Source organism: Rosa chinensis, chromosome 6 (genome assembly GCF_002994745.2).
Source record: "Rosa chinensis cultivar Old Blush chromosome 6, RchiOBHm-V2, whole genome shotgun sequence".
Taxonomy (NCBI): Eukaryota; Viridiplantae; Streptophyta; class Magnoliopsida; order Rosales; family Rosaceae; genus Rosa; species Rosa chinensis.
Window position 1 is genome coordinate 68,373,581 of NC_037093.1, and position 15,975 is coordinate 68,389,555.

Consider the following 15,975-nt stretch of genomic DNA (forward strand, 5'->3'; position numbering starts at 1 on the left):
ATTTGTCAAAACACTTAAAAATCATTTTTAACTTAAAAAAACTACATTTATTAGACTTTTTTTAATTTTTTTTTAAATTTCTGAAATTTCTAATAAAAAAAAGATTTTTTTTAACTTAAATATAATTTGAAAAATAATTGTCTTTTTTTTATTAAAAAAAAAAGAAGAAGTTAGAAATGCATTTTTTTAGTGTTTAGACAAATATACCCTCAGTTTACGTTTATTAGACTTTTTTCAATTTTTTAAATTTATGAGATTTCTAATAAAAATGATTTTTTTAACTTAAATATAATTTGAAAAAAAAAAGGTTAGAAATGCATTTTTTTAGTATTTAGACAAATATACCCTCTTTTAATGGCTTTTAACGGCAGAATTAACGACAGTGAGTTAAGTGAAAGACAAATGTAAAACTGAGTGAGTTAAGTGATATTATTGAAAATACAATGAGTTAAGTGTCGAATAAGTCATAACTCAGTGACCATTGGTGATGCTTTCCCTTAATTTGACCCTTGAAGTTTCTTATATATTATTTGTCTAAAATCCGATTAAAACACATATGATATTGTTAAACAGCGACAAGCGTGGCCTGTGGGATCTTTCTTCTCCAACACGCCCCCTCACGTGCAACCTAGCTCTAGGTATGCACGTGGAATTAATTGACAAACCCAATTCCACATTGGAAATCAGGTCACAAGTCCCACATTAGAGACTTGACCAATCACATAACAATCCAAGGCCCACATCGGACACTTGGTAATAATCCAATCGGAAACTTCCGATGGCAAATTTAATGAACCCAAACTAGGTCCATGATTAGATAGGAGATTGGTGAATCAATTAATGAATGAACCCATATCCGAGTCCACGATGGCAACGTATTGAAGAGCGACCCGCTTTGATACCATGTTAAACAGAGCGACCCGCTTTGATACCATGTTAAACAGCGACAAGCGTGGCCTGTAGCCCACTATTGTACCGATATTATCCCAACTTAACCACCCGATATGTGTTGGGTAAATACCTCGGTACAATTGGGTAAGAGCTACCCACTTATAAGTTATATTTTATTTGTCACTTTTCCAATGTGAGATATTTCCTCTCCAACAGATATGACGGCAAAGAAGTGACAAATGCTCTCAGATATACTGCCAAACCGTGAATAACACGGATTATTCTCAATAATTTCAATATAGGAATGAAAGAACTTGTTTTGTAAAGCAAGTACAGAAGTATACAACTGCCATTTTCAATCACTCTTCCCAGCCAATGCGCTATGAACAGATTTTACACTATCAAAACTTCCGCAGCCGCTGCTGCTATAAAATTCTCACGCATGATTTACAGGAGTGATGTATATTGACACACTGAAGTAGCAACTATATTCAAGAAAAATAATTGCAATACACGCCTTTCAAACGACTTGAACATCATCTGCATGTAACTGATTTTCTGAAGGAAAATGAGAAAAGGATGTCCTAATTTGGAGAAGATACCTCCGTTGCAACAAGAAGACCAGCATTTCCAGACTCGGACATCGTAGCTTAATCTCCTCTTTCAAAGGTCATCAATGTCATAATCTTCATCAAGCGAATCATCTCTAGGTTTCTTCTTCATGCATCCATACTTTCTAAGTAGCCATCTTGCTGCCCGAACAACATTACCAAAAAACACGATCCCCATCAGTGCCATCCATACAAGCACAGAAACTTGGGTCACATGATACAGGTAACCCCCCTTCTGCTGTTGTGGTGTCATAAATATCAGTCCAATAAAATACGTAGCTGTTAGCGCTGTGATTGCAACCCACATGATCACCATCTGAATCCACATCCATCTGCGCCGCTTCATAGGCAATCCACTCACAAGTAATAGAATTATGCTCAGTGATGAAAGGAAAGCAAGTGTATTGGAAATCATGTACAGTCCATACAGACTTGGTTCTGTATCGGCCATCACTGACTGCCCAGCATGGTGTGGTTTATCCACAGGGTTGCCATTGCTATCTTCCAGATAGTCCGACTGCCAAACAGCACCTGGCGGGTTTATTGCAGACTGAAATGCCACTGTAGCAATTAGTGAAGCCACAACCATTAACGAACTTCGTTTCCTACCCAACCAATCAACTTCTTTCTGCTTCGGCTTAAATACTAGTTGCCTTAAACTCCTCCTCTTTGACATCAGTGGCTGCATTGTGGTAGGAACTTGCACTGTATCTTGATCAAACATAACAGACGGTGCCTTCTTAATAAATTTTGAAGCTCCGGAATATTGAAGGGATTCTTTGATTTCCAAGTCTCGTAAATCTCTAGTACTATGCGATAAGACATCCAATGCGGTGAAGCCATTTGAATTTTGGGCATTTACTTCGATCTTTGTATTATCCAGCAAGTAATTTATCACCTGCACAAAAGTTTAATTTGACGCATTTTCCTTCAAACAAAAATAGTATAGGTCTCTCATAAGCAATAATCAAGAATGTCTCATATCCTTCTATAACCAATCCAACACAGAACATAGTGTACATGTTATCAATCATAAATCGGGAAGCGCAGAGAGGAGAAAAACTCCATCAGCATGAAAAATAAGGATATACATGGCTGGCGGTGCAGTTGATGTTGATCACACTAGAGGCAACAATGAATGAAAAATGTACCACATCTAAGAAGATAACATTAGATTCAAATATGGAGTGAAGCAATTGTGATCCAGTTAGTTCCATAGCTAATGGCAATGTCTCGGTTCAGGTGGTTTATACATATTGCAATAGAGCAGGGCAGAGGCTATGTCCTCTTTCTACTGCCTAGTCACTAGTCAGAATGGAAAGGTTTCAACTTTAATCACCAAAAAAAAAAAGGTTCTATTTTCAACTCCCATTTCTACACCAAATGACTAATTGAATTCATGAACTGAACAGAACTAAAGCTTTACCTAACAACCAATCAATCCACAAGTGTAAGGCTTTAACCTTCCTAGCAATCACAGAGCTCTTAAAAATACTTTTTCTTTCCTTACAGTTATCAAGCAAGACATACATGCAGCACCTAACTTCACTCCAAGCATTAGATTCAAATGAATTGAGACAAATGTGATCCTTCTAGTCACAAGGGCTTCAACTTTAACCTACCATTTCCACACTAAATTCCCAAACTAGTTGAACAAAATCTGAAGACTCACATTTTCATAGGATAGAAAACATTTCAATAGAAATCAACAACATACATACCTCTAATTGCTTCTTGGCCACAGCCACATGCAAAACAGTGTTGCCATCCCCATCCCTCCAATTCACAAAGTCATCATCTTTCCCAACACACCCCACCAAAACCTTCAACACCTCAAACCTATGATGCTTCACACACAAGTGAAACCCACTCTCCCCTCCCTGAGTCAACACCCGAGCCGCCTCCGGTCTAACCCGGGCCAACTCGGCCACCACCCCAACCCGGCCCTTGATCACCCCCAGATGCAGAGGAGTCAACCCATCCCGATCCCAGACCAAGCCCAGATCAGCGTTGACCAGCACCAGACTCTTGACTATCTCCACGCACCCTTTTGCTGCTGCCAGGTGGAGCGGCGAGGAGCCTTGGAGGTTGAGCCGGGAGGCGAGTTCGGGGCTCCGGGTGAGTAACTCGGCGGCGAAGGCGGAGTGGCCGAGAATGGCGGCGACGTGTAAGGGGGTGTCGGAGAGAGATGGGGTGCCGTTGAGGATATGAGGGTGTTGTCTGAGGAGTTCGAGGAGAGCAGGTACGGAGCCCTTCAGGGCTGCTTGGTGAAGCTCTTCTTCCATGGAGTTCTGTCTCTGTTTTCCTTCTTCTTCTTCTTTTATTTGGCTGTTTGCGTGGAAAAAGAGAGATGCTGGAAGCTGTCCGAGAGTATGATTAAACGTCGTCAATGTTGGTCTAGAAAAAGAGATGAAAATCCACCTGATCAACCAAAACGCCCTTTGGGTTTGGGATAGTCTAATTAGTAATTAGTGTATTATTTAGATCTGTTAAGTTCTAAACAATAAACTGAGATTTTAAATTGAAAAGGGGGCTGATGGATTGATAACTTGGTTTGGCTGTAATTGTGATCGATCAAGTTCGATTATCATTGAATTCAGAGAGCCGCGCGCCGACACTCTTGAGTCTTGACACTAGTAGAATTTAATTGATACGATGATCGTGAGGACGTCAATCGGTTGAATTTTTGTCAACTTTGCAAGCCTTGAAGTATTCACTGCACGAGTTGTGAATTCGGTTTGTATGACCGAGGTTTGCTTTCTTTCCCTTATAGTGTACACCAATCTCGAAATTGCTCAAGAATGTGGTGTTATGATGTACACCAACTTCTGAATTGTGCTCGATAACTTCATTTTGTTTAATTACCTTTAACGAGATTTTTTTTGTGTGAATTGGTTAGATGTAGATAGTAGTCATGAATTAAATAATTAGATATATATTCTTATAAAAAAGTTTAGTGTTTTTTTAACAATAATTTATCTTTATTTTAAAGGTTAGTTGAGAATTTCTACTAACAATACTAAATACATGATTAGTATTTCTTAATGTCTAAGGTTTCACTCGAAGTCTTCTCAAAAAAAAAAAAAGGTTTCACTCGAAGAGATTTGTCATATTTCAATAGATTAGATATATGGTCTATCAAATTTAATGAGACCAAAGAAGTTTGGATTCATCTCCACCCTTTTTCAGCTAATTTTTTTTTTTTTATCAGTTGTCGAATAGAGTTAGAGACTTTGTGAATTAATTTTTCACTGAAAAATAAAGTAAATAATCGTTTTTTCGAAACTATAGGAAACGTTACCGTTAACACGTTAAGGTGCCTTAACATTGGCAATATCAATTTCTTATTCTTGATAGGGACCCTCCACCGCCTTCAAATCTGACCTGATTACGTCAGTCAACCATCATCTAGAAACTGTGTTGCTCCCTGATTACCTAAAAATTAGTTAAACACAAGCTGCACCAAAGGAAAGTCAACACAAGCAAAACCAATAAACCATTCTGCAACTGCAGCAAGTCCATGATTCCCAAGTCCAAGAAAGCTGAGTTTTGGATACATACACATACACAAAGAACATGAAGGAATTAAGGTTTAGCTGTTAAGTGCCAAATATTAGATATAGTAGAATATATATTACACAGAATTATACCAGAGCATCATATAATGCAGCTGGTATATATATATACAACGTTTACAAATTAAAGCCTGATTATGGAGGAACTGCATAAACGTACTATAACTTCATCGATCACTCAAGTAGTTATGAAAGATAGAATAAGCACTGCTGGTGTGATTAATTAGGGCAAACTATCTGTGAAGGTAGTATGTACTCTTCTTTTCGGCATTAACTTGTCGAACTTTTGAATCAGAATTTCTAGGAGACGCAAGGTTTGCAGCAGCAACAGAAGGGTCACGACGAAGGACCACGCAATTATACCGTACTTGATCACTATGTCTACACTGCTCTCCTGACTTTTTGGCGTGAAAATGAAAATCGATTCGGCGTAAGTAATAGCCATGGATGTGATCGCCAAGTTCATAATGGCTGTTAAAAGCCACATGAAAAATCTGTGGTGGAAAGGAAACCGTGTGATCAGCAGCAAAATGATGCTTAGGGAGGCAATGAAACCAATGGTGTTGATAGAGAGGTAGTAGGAGTATTGTGTTGGGTATTTGAAAGCCATGATTGCTTGTCCTGCCTGGTGATCCGGCGAGTCGTCTTGCCAAAGCCCACCGGGAGGGTTGAGCCCAGATTGAAACGCCATGGTTGCGATCAGTGATGCTACAACCATCAACGCGTCTCTCCTCTTTGAAATCCTTTCCACCTGCCCGGGCTTACTCAAGTTGTGTGTATTATTAGCGCTTGTATATTCAGTAGTTCTGTGTGAGAGCAAGTTCATCATGATGTGGTTACTGTTGGTGCTTCTCTGTGGACTAGTTCTTAAGGCTCCAGCTCCTCGGAGGCACTCTGAGATGTCGAAATCTTTCACATCTCTACGACTTTGTGTGAGAATGTCAAGTGCTGTGAAACCGTTTGCATTTACAGCATTCACCTCTGCTCTACCATACATAAGCAAAAACCTTACTGTCTGCAAGTTTGAAATGCATGAATGTTTAGTTCACCAAGCATTACATAGTACAACAATGAAGAGTCACACCTTCACATATTGGTATGTACGTGGTTTACTACTAGCGTTAAGAGCTATTACGTACAAATATACAATCAATTAGATAAAACTTCACATGTACCTAATGACGGATATGGTTAATTAGTTAATTAGAGTCTCACTGCTTACAAAAAATCACAATATAATAAAATTATGCAATTCTGCATGTACATAGATACAGTCATACAGAGATGCACACAGATATATAGAGATATAGATATACACACACACACAGACAATTCCGTATATTAATACGTAACGACCCAACAAATTAATTAACACATGATAATGATAAGTGATGAAGATCATATTTAAAAATTACTACATACTTATATACAATACAGGTGGTGCAGCGTTAAACAAGTTTTTTTTTTTTTTTTTGCTTTTCTTTATACATATACGAGCAATTAACCTAGCTTGCTTGTCAATAGGTTGACTTTACAACCAGCCACAGTTACATACCTCAATCTGTTTGTCACCGACTGCCAGGTGCAAGATGGTCATTCCATAATCATCATTAGCATTCACAAATTGATCGTAATCATCCATAATCTCCACCAGAACCTTAATAGCCTCCAGCTGATTATGTTTCACGCATAAATGGAACACAGTCCCTCCCTCGTCCACAGTTGCCCTGGCAGCACTAGGAGCCTCTCTGATCAAATCCCTCAACACTCCAACCCGGCCTTTCATGGCAGCAAGGTGGATGGGGTTTCTTCCATCTCGATCGCATACATGGCACATGTCAGGGTTAACCCTCAACAGCTCTCTCACTATTCCCAGATACCCTTTTGCCGATGCCAAGTGAAGAGGCGAGGATCGTTTCGAATCCAGCTCCTGTGCAAGTTCAGGTTTCCGGCGCAAAATCTCCTTCGTGAAATCGAGGTGGCCAAGCATGGCTGCTACATGCAGAGGAGTCTCGGAGAAACTATCGACGACGAACCTGTCAAGGGCCAGTCTATCTTGGTTGAGCAAATCTGTTAGGGTTGTCAGATTGCCTTCTAGTGCTGCCTCATAAAGCAAGTTTCCCATGCCTTCCATGGTGTATTGTACGTGTTCTATTAGGACTTGCGTACTTGGTTTATATAGAGACTAAGCAGCTTCCGGACCCTAGTATTAATTTCTTGCTGACAATAGAGGGAATTTCTTTGAAAATGGGCGAGAATTTTTTATGCTTTCAGCATTCTTAAATCTGTGTACTACTTAGGAGGGGGCTATCTGATGAGATGACCATTTCAAGCTCCATATATAGTATATCACTCATTAAACCTTTTATATGACTAATTAAGTGAAGTCTAACACTCAACCAATCTTGTACAAATCTTAAGAATAAGAGTAAAACTAAATATATGCATCTAAAATATAACATTTGACATGATGCTACCGAGTGCTTGACAAATCTTTTTATCATTTACAACGGCCACGAACCGCACCTTCAGTTTAGGTCCGGCTCTCTCTTTGATTGGCTAGTCAAGACTGGTAGTCATAACCGAAAACATGATCTGATTTTGGCCGTGGATATGAATGGCCGGGGATGTCTAGCTTTGGTCATGGAGATCTGGTTCTCGCATAAAAAATTCTTCTCGCAAACATGTTGATTCTTAGCAGCTTATTTTAGTTACAACCAAAACTTCAACTTGCTAGAACCGAGTCCATCCCTATTTGAGAGGTTGTAAACTATCGTCTATTTAGACTTAATCTTAATCTTATTCCCTACCGCTATTGACACTTCTCCGAACATGATAGCAAGATTCAAATTCATTTTTACACAAACACAAGAATGACACAGAGACTCACGATTACAATGCTAGTAACTCGTTTTTGATATGTCAATACTCTCATATATAGGCTTCTAGTTAGGTGCTAAGAGTCGGGTCACAAACAAGAGCCTTGTTGGTTTCTTTGTAGCTCTGGGCTGCATTATGATGTGACTTGGCCCAATAAAGGAAAGCGCGAGCTCTGCATGATTAGTTGAAGGTTTGTTGTATTGAACTTGGAAAATTTATTTGTACAAATGAATGGCATGCACATTGTATTAACAAAGGTCGGGCAGTTGCGTATTATCCAAAAACAAGAAGGAAAAAAAGTTAGGCATTGGTCAAATTTATAATTTGGCATGTTTGACATGTTAGAGCATCTCCAACAGTGAAGCTATCTTCATAGCTAAAAGTAGCTAAAACTGGAATATAGTTAGTTAAATATTGAGTTGTGCTTCAGCAAAATACATAAATCTCAAGTTAAATTGAACTTTTAGTTAAATTCTCTCTTCTCTCTAGCTAAATATAGTTAGGTCTTTTAGCTGAAGCTAAATTAAATTTAGCTTTTGTTTAGCTAGTCTGCTGGATATCAAACTCAGCCTAAAATTAGTTAAATTTCAATTTTTTTTTTTTAAATAAGTATTTTGTTGGAGATGCCCTTAGGAATGTCCTAATGTAGGTGTTTTATTTATTTTATCAGTAATTGATGACAGTTTAATAAGTCCCCCCCTCCAGAAAAAAAAAAAGTTTAATTTAATAGCTATTTCTATCCAATTACATGTTAGGTTGATTTTCAAACCTTTGTCAAGGCTGAGCCATGATTACAATTCAAAGATGTACGTGGCTATCAAACATAAAGTAATTGAGAAGTTTCTCTTCTTTAAGCATTAGGCTAGATGAGAACATGAATGTTGTTGTGGTTCATTTTAAATTTTTTATTTATTTTATTTTTTATAATGATTTTTCAATTCAAATCCGCACTCATTACACTTTATTTTTCACTTTATATTTTCTTCGTTCCAAGTAGGTAGACATTCCGTAACCAATAAAAATTGGGCCAACATCCATCTCACTAAAGATCTCTACTAAGAAGAAGATTTATTTTTAGCACTAACCCCGAGAGATTATTCAGAGCACCGCCGTGCACTTGCACCAACATAAATTAATGGTTAGATTGCATTAAATACACTTTTTGTTTATTAAAAATAAAGTTGATAATAAATATCAAGGGTTGAGATTATTTTATAAGGGTTGGGTCACTTACACCGTCGGTGCATAGAATTAGCACTAACCCCAATTAAGGAAAAGATTTTGCAAAGACCAAACAGTCAAACAAACAAATGAAACCCTATGTCCTCGAAATGATGACCGACACGTGTCGACTTTGTGGATCCGCAAAACCCTCACAAAATTCCATAAATCTTGTCCTCCTCTCACAGTCACAGCTCAATCCCCCTCCCTCACTAATCCTTATGCTCAATCCACTTCGCTTTCTGTGATACTCTTCTCTCTCTCTCGTCTCTCCCTCTCTAGGGTTTTTCTTGCTGGGATTGGATCAATCTCCGCCGTCGATTTCTTCTTCTACTGATGAAGCTCTAGAAGAACACGATGAGATCTGGTGATCTTCTCCTGGTAAGAAGGAACGGTATTCATTGGTCTTTTTACTTCCAGAAATGTTCGACCCATTTATGGTGATCCACGTACGAACGTCCCCAATCTGGTTGCGCAAGAGAAAAAAAAACCAGTACCCTGAAAAACCCATATCCAAATTACTAAAACTTTTCGTATCAAAACTCTAATTTTTCATCTTTTGGGATTTAGAAACAATCTTTGTAAGCTGTAAAGTTCCAATTTTTTTTTACTTCATTTGTGTTTAGCTTTTCTGCTTAATGTCCTGTATCAGATAGTTGGGGTATTTACTATGCCCCTTTTGTTGAGTTGAGGAGTTGAATTAGTTGGAGTGTTGTACTAATTATTTATTTGTGGAAATCCCTAGTTGGGAATAGAGGGGTTTGGTTCTTTAGTTGACTTTCAAGGTGGATAAGATGAGCTTAAGCACGGCCGAGGACGATTCGGCTTCGGAAATTCATATCCCAGCAGACATAGATTGGCATATGCTTGACAAGTCCAAGTTTTTCTTTCTGGGTGCTGCTTTGTTTTCTGGTGTTTCAGCTGCTCTGTATCCAATTGTGGTCTTAAAGACTCGCCAGCAGGTTTCCCCTGCTCAAATCTCTAGCTTCAAGATGTCGTATTCCATCATGCAGCACGAGGGTCCTAGAGGGTTTTACAGAGGTTTTGGGACCTCTCTGATGGGTACAATTCCAGCTCGAGCTCTCTACATGACAGCTCTTGAAGTTACCAAGAGCAATGTTGGGACTGTGACTGTGAAATTGGGTTTTTCGGATACCACAGCAATGGCTATAGCTAATGCTGCTGCAGGGTTGAGTTCGGCTATGGCTGCGCAGTTGGTTTGGACCCCAATTGATGTTGTGAGCCAGAGACTAATGGTTCAGGGTTGCAGCTACAGCAACAAAAGCACCATCCCCAGTGCGAGTACATGTTCATATCAGTATAGGAATGGTTTTGATGCGTTTAGGAAAATTGTAGGTTCAGATGGGTTGAGAGGATTGTACAGGGGATTTGGGATTTCAATATTAACTTATGCACCGTCTAATGCGGTTTGGTGGACATCTTACTCTGTGGCACACAGACTCATTTGGGGTGGTTTTGGTTGCTACATGTGCAAGAAAGATGAGAATGGCTTAGGCAATGGGTCGCCTTATCTAAAGCCTGATTGCAAGTCAATGTTGGCAGTTCAGGGGTTGAGTGCAGGCATGGCTAGTGGGGTTTCTGCTTTGATTACTATGCCTTTGGACACCATCAAGACAAGGATGCAAGTTTTGGATGGAGAAGAAAATGGTCATAGAAGACCATTAACAGTAATGCAGACTGTGAGAAATTTGGTTAGGGAAGGAGGGTTTGGTGCTTGTTACAGAGGACTAGGGCCAAGGTGGGCTTCAATGGCTATGTCTGCCACGACCATGGTCACTACCTATGAGTTCCTCAAACGGATGTCGACTAAGAACCAGGGGAGCTGATAAGTCAATTTGGAAAAACACAGAAAGCAGTGGTTTTTCTTTCCTCATCTTTTCGAATCGTTCTTACTTCCTGGCTATATTGGCCAGCCTAGCTATAGTCATCATCTCAGATATGTAAATTTTGTATAGTGTAGCACTCTTTAGACTTTCCTCTTCTGCCTCTAATTATATGTATCCTGCATCTTGCTCTTTCATCTATCTTTTGTCCTAGTATTTTCCAGTTTTCCAAACAGGTCATTGCCTGAAATATCTGGGTTTTTGTAGTCAGCTGGAAAGTGCAAAAGCTCAGTATTGGATAAAGAGAAAATTGTTAGCCTTAAGCATGTACTTTGGATTACATGCTTTCCTAAGTATATTTGGGTCTCCTTGTCTTCTTGCTCTGAAGGAATCTGGTTGATGTAAGACACTTAAAAGTCACTACCTTACTATTGTGGGATGCCCATTATCCAGAAAATTAAAAGAGTTTGTTTTCTGCACAACTTTGAGTAGTGGAATCCAGTGGGTTGGAAATCAACGGTCGAACACAAGTTCGCAACGTAAACAATTTGCAATCTAATAGCTCCTCTCCCTTACGATTCATAATAATAATTGCATTTAAAATTCTGGTTAATTTATTCATTGAACGCACCTGTTTTGATTCTCAGACGGAATTAGAAATTGGTGATGACTGATGACAAAGAGACAAACGGCATATGGGCGTGGGAAGGCTTTCGTTATTTTATTGTAACCGAAAGGGCATCATCTTCCTCTGCATACCCGAAACAGAAAGGGGCAACATGTCCAAAACCAGGGGCCGTTTAGCAACAAAATCTATAGGCGGTCCAAAAATCTATGGACCAACAGAGCCGTCCATCGTGCATACCAAACAGTTGGTCTCACATGTGCCACGACCCTCTAATCAAGTAGCCTTATCCTTGGTTTCTGTCTGAACAGTAAAATGCAGAAGGACCACCTATGGATCAGAACTTGGAATAGATTTAATGGACGAATCCATCACACCTGTGGATCTGTAATTCACTAAAGTTCTCAAATCTCTATTGGTACCGGGGTAAAAGTGCCCTAGCCTACTAGTAAAATCTCAAATCTCTATTGGTACTGAGTTTTCTTGACAGAGTAAGGATTCAAGCTAAATCAAAATCCTCAGACCAAAGAGCGAAAACGAAAAAAAAAAAAAAAAAAGCTAAATCAAAATCCAGGAGTAACATTCTTTCCTGGATTGAATTACCCCGAAATCCACTTCAGTATTTTTGACCTAACATTCAAAGGGTTCTTATACCGTCTCAAAATCAAATCTAACAGTGGCATATGAGAGAAGATGGTGACGAGATTGATAAAATGGACCCATTCATTTATAAACACTAATGAGCTACATTGCTACATTCAGTTCAAGCAGAAAGACAACAAGTCCCACAATGTCAAGAGGGGAAATGATTTCCAACTTGAAGATAAATATCCTAACACGAGAAATTAAAGAGAATATTTGAAACCTAAACAATATCCCAGATGAGTTTTCTAAACTGCAGGGATGAGACCAAGAGATATGAAAACCTGACCTACTAGACAATTAGCACTCACGCATGACAGCACAGAAACAGCCACCTCCGCAACCATCAAGGTCGGGATCTCTTGTTGCTGCAAGATGGACATTTGTACTGCTTAATATGCTCGGCCCTTGCTGGGGTGATCTTCACACACTTGCCGTGGAACCACTTCTCACAGACATCGCAGCAAATCCAAAATTCATCAGATGCATAGTTCTCTCCACAAGCCCCACATAGTGTCTCTCCATGCTCATCCTCATCTTCATCTTCTGTGCCATCCTCATAGTCTTCCCTTGCTTGCATTACCTTTGCATACTTTCCCTGAGACTCAGAACCTCTCTGCATTTGCCAACCCAATATGAAATTTAGTTAGCATGTGCCCAGGTAGTTGAGCAACCAAAGATAATATAACCAGTCTATGCAGTCAAGGGTAATTCTTGCATTGTACACATGTAAGAGTGATGAACAGTTTCCACATGGATGTCCTAATCCTATGTCATAACAGAACTTCAAAATTTAAGCAGAACCCTTTGAATTTGACGTAGCTTCCATAATTTAGCCAACAGCAAACTACTCATAATTTGATTTACATTATGAGATTCAAAAACTAGAAAACTAAGTTGTTCAGACCTTCGAATTTGATTTAGGTTTGTTGCTGCCATGATTTGAATTTGTTGACCTCTCCTTTACTTGTTTCTTGGCTGCCCCTGTAACAATCTCGAATATAGTTGGAAGCTCATTTATCATATTAAAAAGGCGTTTCCTGCAAAGCAGAAACCAACAATATATTGGTAACAGAACTTGAGAAACCAAATATCAAAGAGAAGCAGGAAGAAACTAGAAAACACACGAGAAAATAAAGTTCAGGTTATGGCTAGCAGACTCTAGGGAGACCAAAGGAAAGGCCACATTCCCTACTGAAGGGTACACTCCCTATCTAGGAACCCAGAACAGTAACTTTACTAACCAACAAGGATAATGATTATCCTTGTGATATTCACACACTGATGATGATACGGTACAAAGATGCATACCTATCAGTCTTATCAAATTGAAACCTAGCACCGAAGTAAAAGGCCACTGCAAGTAACCATGCATCACTGTGGACAGCAACCAAGGATAACCAGTCTTTTTCTTGCATCCCATCTCTGGCAAAGTTGATACCAAGTGCTGGCTCCGGAAGCTCTGGAGGAACCTCCTCTGCAGGCAAATTTACTTCCCACTGCTCGGTTGGAAATCCATATAGGCAAAGATTCTCCTTCTCTGTTATAAAGATGTTTAAATTGCATGTTCTATTACAGTGGTTCTCAATCTTAATGCATAAAAAAGAAGCACACTTAGGATTAAACTTTATGGCATCATTAAACACATGCATTCACATATAATTTTCACCAAACTAGGTTACGAAAAAGACTTTTAAGTTCCCAAATAAGAAAAATAGCAAACGCCAACAGTAACCGATTTGTTTTAAAAAGCTTGATCCTAGCGAATATATACTTGAAACTTGAATGGAACACATAGAATCTAATATAACTTCAAGATATCCGCATCTTCACGGACTAAGATATATAAATGCATTGTTCAAAGAAGGAAGAAAAAAAATTGCATAGTATCCACGGAAGTCCATAAGTAATTTGCTTGTAACAAACCAAAAATCTCCTCGTCTTACAAATAGAAACTATGGTCAAACATAACCCAAGACTGTGTTGACAACCCAAAATAAAGGAACAATGCCACTAATTATAACTCTACCAACTCCTTTATCTCTAAACGTAACCAAAAACGGGAATGCAACTGTCAACAACAATAAAGGGAAGACCTTGAAACCTAGCAGCTTCAAACATTTAACAGAAATGAAAAGTCTAATGCAAACAAAAATTACAATTTATAAACTTTTTTTTTTCTTTGGTATTTGCAAATTGCAATTGAGGGGTTGCAATTTATGAAAATTAAAATTTAAGGTATAAAGAAAAAATATAATTTCGCTTTGTGCTCAGTGCACGGCTCCGTAAAAGAAAAAAGAAAAAGAAAAAAAAACCATATAAGTTAAAATAGATTATTAATACCTTTTTGTATCTGACGAATTATTGAAAGAATCTCTTAGACATGTGTCAGATACACCAGAACTTCTTCCTCTCTTTTTTTTGGTACAACTCATCAACCAGAATTCACCAAAAAAATAATAATAATAATTTATCCTTACGTAAAAGTTAAAAACACATTTCCATAACCAAAGCGACTGGAATATTTTTCTCAAAAAAAAAAAAAAAAGACTGGAATAAAATCAAACACTGCAGAAAATGAAAACGAAGAGCCTGACCAGGGTCGCACTGCTGAAAAAACAAGCCGACATCTGCAACCACAAAACAAAGCAAGGTAAATTCACACTCAAATTTCCAGAATTTTACAGAAAGCAGTAAAATTTGGGAGAAAATTACCGGTGGTGAGGGCCTTAAGCAAGCCGGCTCTGCGGCCTTTGAAGTCTCTGAAGACCTCCTCCACCGTCCGGGGATTGTACCCAGCGCCGACTTCCATGGCGTCGGGACAGTTGAGCGATTAAAGAAGAGACGGAGACTGAGAAAAAGAGGAGGGAAAAGACGGGGAAATATTTGACCTCTCAGTCTGAGAGAGAGAGAGAGAGAGAGAGAGAGAGAGAGTGTGGGAGACAATAGACAGAGAGAGAGAGAGAGATGGGTGCGGATTTGAATCGGGAATGAATGGACTAATTAACTGGATTTGATAAAAGGGAGACGAGTCCGAGAGAAACCTGTGTGATTCGATTCGGCCCAATCGATAGGCTACTTGGATTGAAAAAGCTTTCGCTTCTGAGATCTTGCCACGCTGGCAATTGACAATTAGGCTGCGTTTGTTTGCCCTGATATAAGAGATGGATATAAAAAAAGAAATTCTCAGTCAAATAAGTTGTCATGTTTGGACGCCCACTTAAGTGTGGGCCGGAAATGATTGGAAACAATCAGACTTGGATTATAAATTCTCTTGGAAAGGTATGAGAGCAACTGCAACCGTTTCTCCATATTTTGTTTTTTTTCTATTTTAAGGAAAAATGAGTATCTTTTGCTCCAATAGATTCCCTATAACTATCCTCATTTTAGAGATAGTAAGGAAAGAGAAAATAAAATTTCCTAAATTTATAGAAATCTCTAAAATTTTAAAGAAGAATTATGGAGAATTTAAAAAATGCTGTAAAGTAGGGAATCTATTAGAGTTGGAGAAGAGAAATTGCTAAGATAAATCAAATACAAGCAGTTATCTATGTACTCTCTTCGACCTCATTTACTTGATAACAGCACAATGCAAACGTTGGTGAAGGTCTATAGCGGCGGTGCCAGGTAATTGACTCTATCGTGGAGCCAATTATTGTAGACTATTCCGACGGGCTCAATGGATT

The 15,975-nt window shown here is 38.7% G+C and overlaps 4 protein-coding genes across 4 annotated transcripts; 1 reads left to right on the plus strand and 3 right to left on the minus strand.

The window, feature by feature from the left end:
• Window positions 1–1,143: 1,143 nt before the first annotated feature.
• LOC112172227 (ankyrin repeat-containing protein BDA1) lies at window positions 1,144–3,858 on the minus strand. Its single transcript, XM_024309490.2, has 2 exons — window positions 3,224–3,858; window positions 1,144–2,400 (listed from the first exon to the last, which is right to left on the minus strand). The coding sequence occupies exons 1-2, from the start codon at window positions 3,785–3,787 to the stop codon at window positions 1,555–1,557; spliced, it is 1,410 nt and encodes a 469-aa protein (XP_024165258.1). The 5' UTR covers window positions 3,788–3,858; the 3' UTR covers window positions 1,144–1,554.
• Window positions 3,859–5,295: 1,437 nt separating this feature from the next.
• LOC112173248 (ankyrin repeat-containing protein BDA1) lies at window positions 5,296–7,333 on the minus strand. Its single transcript, XM_024310840.2, has 2 exons — window positions 6,633–7,333; window positions 5,296–6,092 (listed from the first exon to the last, which is right to left on the minus strand). Exons 1-2 carry the CDS (start codon window positions 7,209–7,211, stop codon window positions 5,301–5,303), a joined length of 1,371 nt encoding a protein of 456 aa, XP_024166608.1. The 5' UTR covers window positions 7,212–7,333; the 3' UTR covers window positions 5,296–5,300.
• Window positions 7,334–9,363: 2,030 nt separating this feature from the next.
• On the plus strand, window positions 9,364–11,375 carry LOC112170062 (solute carrier family 25 member 44). Its single transcript, XM_024307207.2, has one exon. It carries the CDS (start codon window positions 9,973–9,975, stop codon window positions 11,023–11,025), a length of 1,053 nt encoding a protein of 350 aa, XP_024162975.1. The 5' UTR covers window positions 9,364–9,972; the 3' UTR covers window positions 11,026–11,375.
• Window positions 11,376–12,350: 975 nt separating this feature from the next.
• On the minus strand, window positions 12,351–15,286 carry LOC112170063 (PHD finger protein ALFIN-LIKE 4). Its single transcript, XM_024307208.2, has 5 exons — window positions 15,005–15,286; window positions 14,887–14,919; window positions 13,601–13,829; window positions 13,197–13,329; window positions 12,351–12,905 (listed from the first exon to the last, which is right to left on the minus strand). Exons 1-5 carry the CDS (start codon window positions 15,099–15,101, stop codon window positions 12,636–12,638), a joined length of 762 nt encoding a protein of 253 aa, XP_024162976.1. The 5' UTR covers window positions 15,102–15,286; the 3' UTR covers window positions 12,351–12,635.
• Window positions 15,287–15,975: the final 689 nt, after the last annotated feature.

What these genes read in the sequence shown, in the direction of transcription:
- LOC112170063 (XM_024307208.2), bottom strand. Translation starts at nt 15,101, where the DNA reads ATGGAAGTCGGCGCTGGGTACAATCCCCGGACGGTGGAGGAGGTCTTC. An exon ending in GCTTAAGGCCCTCACCACCG is followed by an intron (nt 14,920 to 15,004) that starts GTAATTTTCTCC and finishes TTGTGGTTGCAG; the next exon opens with ATGTCGGCTTGTTTTTTCAG. An exon ending in TTTTCAGCAGTGCGACCCTG is followed by an intron (nt 13,830 to 14,886) that starts GTCAGGCTCTTC and finishes TCTTTATAACAG; the next exon opens with AGAAGGAGAATCTTTGCCTA.
- LOC112173248 (XM_024310840.2), bottom strand. Translation starts at nt 7,211, where the DNA reads ATGGAAGGCATGGGAAACTTGCTTTATGAGGCAGCACTAGAAGGCAAT. An exon ending in TCGGTGACAAACAGATTGAG is followed by an intron (nt 6,093 to 6,632) that starts GTATGTAACTGT and finishes TCAAACTTGCAG; the next exon opens with ACAGTAAGGTTTTTGCTTAT.
- LOC112170062 (XM_024307207.2), top strand. Translation starts at nt 9,973, where the DNA reads ATGAGCTTAAGCACGGCCGAGGACGATTCGGCTTCGGAAATTCATATC.
- LOC112172227 (XM_024309490.2), bottom strand. Translation starts at nt 3,787, where the DNA reads ATGGAAGAAGAGCTTCACCAAGCAGCCCTGAAGGGCTCCGTACCTGCT. An exon ending in TGGCCAAGAAGCAATTAGAG is followed by an intron (nt 2,401 to 3,223) that starts GTATGTATGTTG and finishes ACTTTTGTGCAG; the next exon opens with GTGATAAATTACTTGCTGGA.